The 10,446-nt window shown below is 36.4% G+C and overlaps 1 protein-coding gene and 1 long non-coding RNA gene across 8 annotated transcripts in view; one reads left to right on the top strand and one right to left on the bottom strand.

The window, feature by feature from the left end:
• LOC149135357 (uncharacterized) overlaps positions 1-10,446 on the top strand; it is an 86,532-nt gene that overhangs the window by 21,437 nt on the left and 54,649 nt on the right. Inside the window, exon 2 of one of the 7 annotated variants that reach the window (XR_016242385.1) lies at positions 7,416-7,613. The exons of 5 other annotated variants lie outside the window; for them this stretch is intronic. This is a non-coding gene — a long non-coding RNA (uncharacterized LOC149135357). The remainder of the gene's footprint in view (positions 1-7,415; positions 7,614-10,446) is intronic. One more of the 7 variants, XR_016242384.1, reaches the window with a different exon arrangement.
• Positions 3,465-9,681, bottom strand: LOC106882364 (tubulin alpha-1B chain). The gene is made up of 3 exons (XM_089354381.1): positions 9,503-9,681; positions 8,709-8,931; positions 3,465-4,744 (listed from the first exon to the last, which is right to left on the bottom strand). The coding sequence occupies exons 1-3, from the start codon at positions 9,503-9,505 to the stop codon at positions 3,615-3,617; spliced, it is 1,356 nt and encodes a 451-aa protein (XP_089210507.1). The 5' UTR covers positions 9,506-9,681; the 3' UTR covers positions 3,465-3,614.

Below are 10,446 nucleotides of genomic sequence, written 5' to 3'. Positions count from 1 at the left end.
CTGAAAGAAGCCCGCTGTGTATGTATGTATGTATGTATATGTATATCTACACACACACACACACACGTTTGTGTGTGTGTGTTTGTCCCCCCACCGTTGCTTGGTAACCGACGTTGGTGTTTTTATGTCCCCGTAACTTAGGAGTTCAGCAAAAGTGACTGATAGAATAAGTCGATTTGTTCGACTAAAGGCGGTGCTCCAGCATGGCTGCAGTCTGTTTGAAAACAGTAAAATATACATCTGCCAAGGAATTTGGCAGATATATATTGTTTAAAGGAGATCAACTTCAATAATTAAGTTAGCTTAATTAGTATTTACTTTATTACTGTTAATAGAATGAATATTAAAAATCTAATGAGAAATATCTGACGAGAGAATATCAGTATCTTAAATATTTTATTAAAATTACAGGGCGTTGAACGAAAATGGAAACCACTTCAGGTGTTGTCTCCCTTGCACAGCCTATTCATTGAATTGCATTGCTGTTTTGAAACATTAAAGAAAGTAGACCTAGAGAACTCACAGACCTAACAACAGAAATGATTCTTTTTATTCTTTTATTTGTTTGTCATTTGACTGCAGCCATGCTGGAGCACCGCCTTTTTAGTCGAAGATCTCGACTCCGGGACTTATTCTTTGTAAACTTATTACTTTATCGGTTTCTTTTGCCGGACTGCTACGTTATGGGGGGGGGGGAAGTAAACACACCAACATCAGCTGTCAAGCGATGGTGGGCAGGTGTATAAACACAGACACACAAATACATACATATGCGACAGGCTTCTTTCAGTTTCTGTCTACCAAATCCACTCAAGGTTTTAATTAGCCCAAGGCTATAAGAACATACTTGCCCAAGGTGCCACATAGTGGGACTGAACCCGGAACCAAGTTTCTTGCCCCACTTCCACCTCATATTTATTACTTTTAGTTCACGTAACAAATGTATGACAAGAGTTTTATAGTAGTACGTTTTGCATTTACTTACTACAAATATTTGAAATTCCTGTATAAAAAATACCAATATTATTGACTTATTGAAGGCATGTAGTTACGGTATTTTACTCATAACTGTAAAGTCACGAGTTCAATTCCCAGCAGCATGTTCTGTTTTTGAGCAAGACACTATTTCACTTTGCTCCAGTCCCTCAGCTGGTAGAGCAAGGAGTTGTATTTGAAATTCAAAGGACCAGCTTTGTCATATTGAATCTTCCTGGGAACTATGTTAAGGGTGCTCAGAACTGTGGAGTGCTCATCCACTTGCTCATTAATTTCATGAGCAGGCTGTTCTGTTGATTGGATTAACTAGAACCGTCAGCATCTTCATGACTGACCAAGCTACCAGTTATTGATTGCTTTATTTCATCTCAATCCGTTTGATATTAAATCATAATTCTTTAATCAAACCTTTTTACAGTTTTCTCTTCAGTGTATTTTTTTTTGTTTGTTTGTTAGTGATTCAATGCAAATTACATTTGATTGACAGTTTATAGCGTTTGTCCTTTCCCTAGTGTGCATCTTTATCAAATATCCTGCTGGATAGTTTAATACCCTAAATAAAACAAATACATCCCAAACTACCTCCATGCAATAATAGCCAATATGAATGTTGCTTGGTAGTTAAATTTCTCCAGTCATGCTTTACATTGTATAGAGAAAGAAAAATATAGAAAGACTTAAGTGCAGGATGAGTGCACATACTAGGCTTGGTGGCAGGCAATAAGTAAATGAATGCTGCACACACAGTGAGAAAGTCTGGGTATATAGAGAGAGTGAATACATATATACCCTCTTTCTTGATATAAATATCTGCTTACATTTTCTGTATTCTATTTCATACAGAAAATTTCCTTCTGGCTAAATTCCAAAGTAATGAAAACATGAATTTTTTTTTTTTTTATATTTAGAAAGAAAATGGGAAGTAAAAGGCATCCATGTCCTGAATAAAACTACTACTACATCCAATCTACAAAAGCATGGAAAAGTAGACATTAAAACAATGAATTTTGTAGAAAAGTTCTTGCCCCTTTACCAATTTCCTCTTATTAATGAATGGCTTTATAAAATTAGATTAAGGTTTTAAATATTTTAGGCAAAATAAGATTTAAGCATTTAGATTACTCAGTCAAATGTAATGCTTATTCACTTACGTCGTTTTAAATTAATAATATTAATCCTGTAGCTTCAAGATTAATGCATGTCTATTTTTAGGAAAACTGTCAGATAGTTGTGAAAGGCCTGATCTTGCTGGTTTGAATATAAAACAATATTTTCGCTAGATTTGGCTGATTTAAATACTAGAAGATTAAAGGAATGGTATATTATTATGTGACCTAATGTACCTGAAGGTTTTCTTTTAATATGCAAGCCATTGTTTCAAATCCACTGTTCACCCTGCAAATAAAGATCAGTTTTCAGTTGGCAGAAATCAGCAAACCATTTGCTGAAATTATAAACAAGACAATTGGTTCTAGTTAAATCCTTCTGTCTTGGGTCTTCCACCTGAAGAGCTATGTCAAAACAACTGGTGTCCTAGAATACCTTGCACAAATCTCAAATGTGTCATAAACACGGTCATTGTAATGGGGATCTGTCCTGGGACAAACAATGTTGTCCTGTGTGAATATGGCAGAACATTAATCATTTCTGTTGTAGGCACAAGGCCTGAAATTTTGAGGGAGGAGCTGAAGAGCAGCTTAGGAGAGGGGATTCAGTCGATTACATTGACCCCAGTGTCCAACTGGTACTTAATTTATCGACCCCAAAAGGATGAAAGGTAAAGTTGACCTCGGCGGAATTTGAACTCAGAACGTAGCGACGGGTGAAATGCTGTTAAGCATTTCGTCCAGCCAAGATGTCTAGCAGTGGGATTGAACCAAATTCAGTTTAACAGGCAACTTTCCCACGTTTGCACAGATCAAAATCTGTTGAGGCAAATCCCCTTTTTGTCACCAGTTTTCACTCATTTCCAAGCAAGGTAATATTTCTTTAAGGCCACACATGCTTTTCATGAAATACTGTATGATGGTTGTAGCCAACAGTACAAGGCTACACACAAACAATGGACTTCTTTCAGTTTCCATCTACTAGATCCTTTTAATAAGTCTAGTTGGCCATGCAGTAGGACTGAACCCAAAGCCACATGTTGGGAAGCAAGCTTCTTAACCACACAAGAGGGTTGCAAAATTAATATTTAACCAGTAGGTCCTACCTACAGATAATACTTTTATCATTAAATGTAATTAATTATCTAATTTGATTAAGCTGTTTCGTTTTGAGTTCTAAGATAGCATTTTTAGCATAAATTAGTTGGATACATTTGGCAAACTTGTAACCATTATATTTTAATTATTCAGGGTGCAAGAGAAATTTCTAATACCTAGGTGGGTGGAGTTTTAGCAGAATCTTTTTTCTTACTCATTCAGTTTTTCAGATTATATAAAATCTCAATGAAACAAAAACTGTTGGACATTAAAATTGAATATACATTTTATTAGAACATCCAGATAAATATACAGTTGAAACATGAACAACAAAAATTAGTTTAACTATACAGTATAATTACAAAATAGCGTTCATAAAATATGTTCTGTTTTGGTTTATAATTTCTTTTAAAATTAATATTCTTCTCCCTCCTCTTCCTCTTCTGCTTCAGTGGAATCGATTCCAACCTCTTCATAGTCTTTCTCGAGAGCTGCCAAATCTTCACGAGCTTCTGAAAACTCCCCTTCTTCCATACCCTCCCCCACATACCAATGAACGAAAGCACGTTTGGCATACATTAAGTCAAATTTACGATCAAGACGAGCCCAGGCTTCAGCAATGGCAGTGGTATTGCTCAACATGCACACAGCACGTTGCACTTGTGCTAAGTCACCACCTGGAACAACAGTAGGAGGTTGGTAGTTTATGCCAACTTTGAAACCAGTGGGGCACCAGTCAACAAACTGAATACTACGTTTGGTTTTGATAGCAGCAATTGCGGCATTGACATCTTTTGGAACAACATCACCCCTGTACAACATACAGCAGGCCATATACTTACCATGACGAGGGTCACATTTGACCATCTGATTAGCTGGTTCAAAGCAAGCGTTGGTCACTTCTGCCACGGTTAGTTGTTCATGATAGGCTTTCTCTGCAGAAATAATCGGAGAATACGTAGCTAAAGGAAAATGGATTCTTGGGTAAGGCACCAAGTTGGTCTGAAATTCAGTCAGGTCAACATTAAGGGCACCGTCGAAACGCAGAGAAGCAGTGATAGAACTGACCACTTGGGCAATAAGCCGGTTTAAATTACTGTAAGATGGTCGTTCAATGTCCAGATTCCTACGACAGATGTCATAAATAGCTTCATTATCAACCATGAATGCACAGTCAGAATGCTCTAGTGTGGTGTGGGTGGTAAGGATAGAATTATAAGGTTCCACAACAGCAGTTGCCACTTGGGGAGCAGGATAAATAGAGAATTCCAGTTTGGATTTCTTACCATAGTCAACACTTAGACGTTCCATGAGCAGAGATGTGAAGCCAGAACCAGTTCCACCACCAAAACTGTGGAAGATTAAAAAGCCTTGCAAACCAGTACATTGGTCAGCAAGTTTTCGGATCCTGTCCAAAACCAAATCAACAATTTCTTTACCAATAGTATAATGACCTCTGGCATAATTGTTAGCAGCATCTTCTTTGCCAGTTATCAGCTGCTCAGGGTGGAAAAGTTGTCTGTAGATACCAGTTCTAACCTCATCTGGAAGAAATGGAAAAGCTTTAACTTTAGATCTATTTTTTAAAAATTAAATTTACACGAAAATGTTAACTTTTATAAAAAGGGCTTAAGTGTGCCTGTCTTCCCTTCCGCAGCACTTGGAGAAGTGTCCTCGATTACAGTCCTGGGCCATCCAAAACCTTGAGAGTGGATTTGGTGGACAAACTGAAAGAAGCTTGTCGTGTTTGTCTACATGTGTGCATGTTTGCTATGACATTGCATGAGGTCACATGAAATGATTGAGTCATTGTCATACAAGTTGTGTCATTCATTTCCAATATGTCAGGCCACAGGAAAATACCTTATATGGAAATGGATGAGGGCTGGCAAGAAGAAGGGTGCCTGGCTGTAGAAAATCTGCCTCAAACATAAACCAGTCCATGCAAACACGGAGAAGTGGATGTTAAAATGAAGTTGTGTCGATGCATCTTTTACAGGTTGCATCTTTGGACTAAGACCATACTGGAGCACTGCTTTAAAGTGTTTAATTGAACAAATCACTACCAGTGATTACTTTTAAGTCAGGTACACATTCTATTGGTCTCTTGCCAAGCTGCTAAGTTATGGAGACAAACAAACCAACATTGAAGATAGGATCAGCTAGACATGCACAGTAGATGCTTACCCAAGGTGCTGCACAGTGGGACTCCACCCAAAACCACATGGTTGCTAAGCAAGCTTCTTAAACATACATGAACTTAGTATTTCGTAACCTAAGTACAATAGAACATCGCAGTATGAGTGCCCCATTGTAAGAGTAATTTGCTGTACAAGCCGAGACTCATGCAAATTTTTGTCTTGAAGCACGAGTGGAAATCCTCAGTACGAGCACACAAATCATCTATCTTTAAGGTAATTCAGTTAATAAAACCAGTTTACGCATTTCTTTTGCATTCTCTTATTTATAATTGTCATTTTACTTGTAACTACACCTTTTCTGTTTAAAAACCCATAAATAATTATTTTTGAGCGGTTTTGGGAGACTGGAATGAATTATATTTTAGTTAATCTCAATGGGGGAAAATTGAGTTGTAAAAGAAGCAAATCGTAAGAGCTTGGTTGTGGAACAAATGAAACTCGTACTGCAAGGTATTATTGGAAGATTATGTATTTTAAAATAGTCTTTCCACTCTTATGAAATTTATTAAAAAAAAAAAAAAAAAATTCATTTCTAGTAATGCCTTTGTCCAAATCCTGTGCACTTCAAAAGAAAATCATGAGACTCATACATTATAAAATCTTAAGTTAAATGCCATTTCAAGAATTATTAAGGATTCAGTTTTCAAATCTAGAGAATACACAAAGTTTAAATTAGCTGTTAAATTATGTAACACCTAATAAGAATAACCATTTAAAGCAATCATTTCAAAAGGAAAGTTAATCTTATTTAAGAATTGTTTTCTAACAAGGAAACAGAATCAACCTCAGATGGGTACCCTAGGTAAGAGAATTACCTATCATAGCCTTGATTCTACCAATGTTTTTTTTTAAGGAATTAGGTAGACAAACTGCACATCTTTAGTTCCAACTATCATGGCCAAATTACTATTTGTTTAGCCAACAAAAATAGCTGCCCCAAAGGCTATACAGTGAATCAGATTTGAAACCTTAAGCTATTTCTTTATAAATTCATGATATAAAAACTAATTTTTAAAACATTCTAAATTTACAAGTTCTAAATGTCAAAAATTCTTAGGAAGCCCATATTTTTCTAATGGAGCAGATGTGTAAATGACAATCAGCTGATAATTGAACTGCTGTATTTACAGAGTGGTCTTCCCCTTCAGACATTCACATGTTTTGTGCCAATGGCTCCAGTAAGAGTGATCAGGTGCCACAGCAGAGATTTAACAACTGCTATTAACTCATTACCTGTCTAATCTGTAGAGAATTTGAAAACTAAATACTGCTGCTAGCAAAGCTAAAATTGTATAGGGTTCAATAATAAAGAGAAAAAAAAACGTAAATAACCCATGTTTTACGGGCTGCCAAAAATTTCAGCATCAAACGCATTTTACAGTGATTCACATCCAGACAAATGAAGGAAACGGTAAAAACGTTAGCTACATGAAGTCGCTGACCAGCTGATCAACTTATCTAACACTACACCAATGTCCATATAAAATATACAGCAGTTTTTTCTGCTGCACAGTGTAGAAACTGCTGTGCCTTCTCAGTAGCCATTTTATATATCAGGTATGAATTTAAGTGTCAAGGGGGTCTGTTTGGAGCCTAATATCAAGAGGAGTTGGTCATCGCGACGCATTTTAGAGCGAATAGAAAAAAATGTTGGGATCAAATTTTAGCACAAGGCCAGCAAGTTCGGGAAGTGGACAAGTCGATAACGTCGACCTCAGCATTCAACTGGTACTTGAGTTCAACCTCGAAAGGATGAAAGGCAATCAGTGTCGGTGTAATTAGAACGGAAAGGCGGACGAAATTGCACTAAGCATTTTTGCCTTACGAAGCTAATATTTTTTTTTTTAAGAATTGTGCCTCGCTGTGTCAGAAAAGTGATGGGCGGGGGGGGGGGATGTACTAAGGTTATAATTTAATCTATAAATAACTTTGCTTACAGAAAAGTATTTTAGTTAATATTAAAAAAAGTTGCGATCATATTTTAACATAGGAATTTTTTTTTTTTTTTTTGTAGCTCACCGCTTTGGAATCGCAGAGTCTAAAATGGTGACAATGATAACGAAAGGAGGGATAGAGGAGACGACTACTTTGAGAATTTAATCATCCCAAATCTTTAATGACGATAAAGAATTATTTATAAAGAGAAATTGCCACGAAGTTTCATTTTGTAAGAGACTGGAAAAAAATTGCTTTAAAGAAAAAAAAAATTTACGTAAATATATCTTTAAGGATAAGACGGTTGCGTGTAGTCTGGTACATTAGTACTGTAGTAGTAAATAATACGGCAGTGTATATTATAGGGTATGATTAGTGGAGCGATAAAGGCCAACCTGACATTTGAGAAATGATGTCCATTGTTTCAAGAAAGGAGACAGTTTTATTACAGGTGGTTTTAGATAATTGCATTACGGCTGACAAATGCACATGTAATATTTCTGTAGAAAAATAAAGTACCGACTTTTTTTTTATATTTAAAAAAAAAAAATGAAGATGTGAGTTGGGGGTAGGTGGGTTCGAAACCTTCCAATATAATTAATTTTATCGATTTGAGATAAAAAGCAGAATGGACCCCTCCCCCGATAATATGTAACCGATGTGCAAGTAGGCTTTCTTTAGAAGTGAAGAATGTATAGACAGGTTGTTATTGTCTAGGCTTTCAAATGTACAAGTTAAAATTTCGACAATGTTGGACAAGTCAGAAAAAGAAGAGGGCGAGAATGAATGAATGACATAGGACCCGTCTATTTCCGTAATTTAATTCATTACTTTGATTTACTCTTAATTAGAATTAATCAGCTTAAGAGATTTATAAAAGAACGGAGTTTTCGCTGTTGTATTAAAATGAAAGCTGCACTTGTAGAAAGAATTGAAAACCAAAAATTAACATAAATTATTCGATTAGTTGCAGGAATTTCTGAAGTGTTACGAAGATAGACTTGAAATGTAGTCCTATCGATTGGCAAACATCCAGCTGTAGTTGATTTGGTAGAATGATACCAATTTAAATATTGATAGAGTTCCATACCAAAACAAGGCTTAATCCGCTGTTTACGCGAGATTTTTAACTTCAAAACATTTGAATTGTGAACATTTTGAGATCACAATTCCGTGAAAACCAAGATACATTCAGACACCTGGTTAGACTAGAAACACAATTAGAACCAGTTTATATACAAAACCAGCAATTTAGAATTTTTTTTTTTTATGGGAGTGAGGGATAGGAGATAGCTTCAACCCCCATAGACTAAAATTGGAATGACAGTTTGGGTTTTTTTAATTTTTTTTATTTATACAATTTTCCACTTACCGACAACAGTTGGTTCGAGATCAACGAAGACTGCCCTGGGGACATGTTTCCCAGCCCCTGTCTCACTGAAGAAGGTGTTGAAGGAGTCATCACTACCACCGACTGTCTTATCAGATGGCATTTGACCATTTGGCTGAATTCCATGTTCAAGACAGTACAACTCCCAGCAGGCATTACCAATTTGGACACCAGCTTGTCCAACGTGAACACTGATACATTCGCGCTGAAAAACGGGGAAAAAAATACATCATAATTATGAAACAAAGTATAACGATTATATTATGCTTAAAAAAAAAAAATTACGTAGGCCTCAAGATTTTAAAAGGGGTTACATAAATGATGGTATTTATTTACTAGGGCATATTTTATTATTGGAACCGAGAAGTGGTTCTCGTCGGGATTTGAACTCAGAACATAAAAAAATCTTAATACAGCAAATAATTTTTTGTTCTCTCTCTATGTCTGCGACAAGCCACCGCCTCCATCTGCACAATAATTTCAAACAGTTTAAAAATCTCTTGGGAAATTAGCACAAGCATTTTAAACACCGGTACAAAATTTACAATTTTCTAGTGTGGGTTCGATTTTGAAAATGAAACTGAACCATCTTCCACTACCTTTTTATTTTTAAATTATAGCACTCCCTTTTATTTCTACTTTTAAATTCTAGCGCGCCCTCTTATTTTTTTTTTTTTTTAATTATAAAATTAATCCTTTTCTGTTTAATAATAATGATTTCTTTGAAATAATAGTAGTGGTCTCTAAAATAAAAGTGTTTTAAGAATCGAACTTACCATGATTCTTCACTTTGAGAAAATCTGAAGCTTTCCAAGTGTTGTGGTGTTATTTATGGCAGCAACAGAGATGCCAGAACAAGTCTCTCTAGCTTTGCTCACGGAGATGTAATGTACCGTTGTGAGACTGCTGCTATGTAAGCGATATGACCACGGGTGCCGTTTCCGAATTGATCCACAATACGCGCGCCTCTCTCTCTCTTTTATCTACCTGATTAGCTAATTGGGGAAGAAGAAGGGGGGGGGGGGGCGGGGAAACACCCAGCTCGGTTCCTGATTGGTTGAATAGTGGTTCGAACGCGCGATTGTAGAAATTCAGGTGACGCAAGTAAGAAAAGGAAAAAGAGAATGAATGAATGAATGAATGCAAACGAGAAAGAAAAAAAGTGAATTTGTTTCCTCTCGCAGTTTAAAATATTAAATCTAAGAACGATTCCATCTCGGGATTTATTAATAAAATTGCGCTTATTTGTATTTCTTCGTCGCCACCGACACTACCACCATCAACAGGGTTGGGGAGAGCGGGGGGGGGGGAAGACAAGTGCTGCTATGTACAATAAAACAGAGTGGTGGTGGTGGAAGTGGGGCGGAACTATTGTCAGAAGAAGAGAAAAAAAGGAAAGAGTAGGAGGAAAGAAGCACGTTTGTAGAGGAAAATGAAAGAGAAACTCCAGTGTGTGTGTGTGTGTGTGAGTTCGCTGGAGTAGCTTGCGGCCAACTACATCGTTTTTGCAAACAGTCATTGAGTGAAGCCGTTAAGAATATTTAAAAAAAAAAAATTAAAAAAAAACAAAAAACACCTGATTAAATATTGGATACAGTGGAAAGACGACGGAGAAGCAACATCGATATTGTCATCGTCATCAATATCATGTCGTTATCATCGTCGTCGTCGTCGTCGTCGTCGTCATCATCATCATCATCATCATCATCATCATCGTTCT

The sequence above is a fragment of the Octopus bimaculoides genome, chromosome 6, assembly GCF_046866305.1.
Source record: "Octopus bimaculoides isolate indiv1 chromosome 6, ASM4686630v1, whole genome shotgun sequence".
Lineage (NCBI taxonomy): Eukaryota > Metazoa > Mollusca > Cephalopoda > Octopoda > Octopodidae > Octopus > Octopus bimaculoides.
Note: the sequence above shows the minus strand (reverse complement) of the source record. Positions and strands in the feature narration are given on the sequence as shown.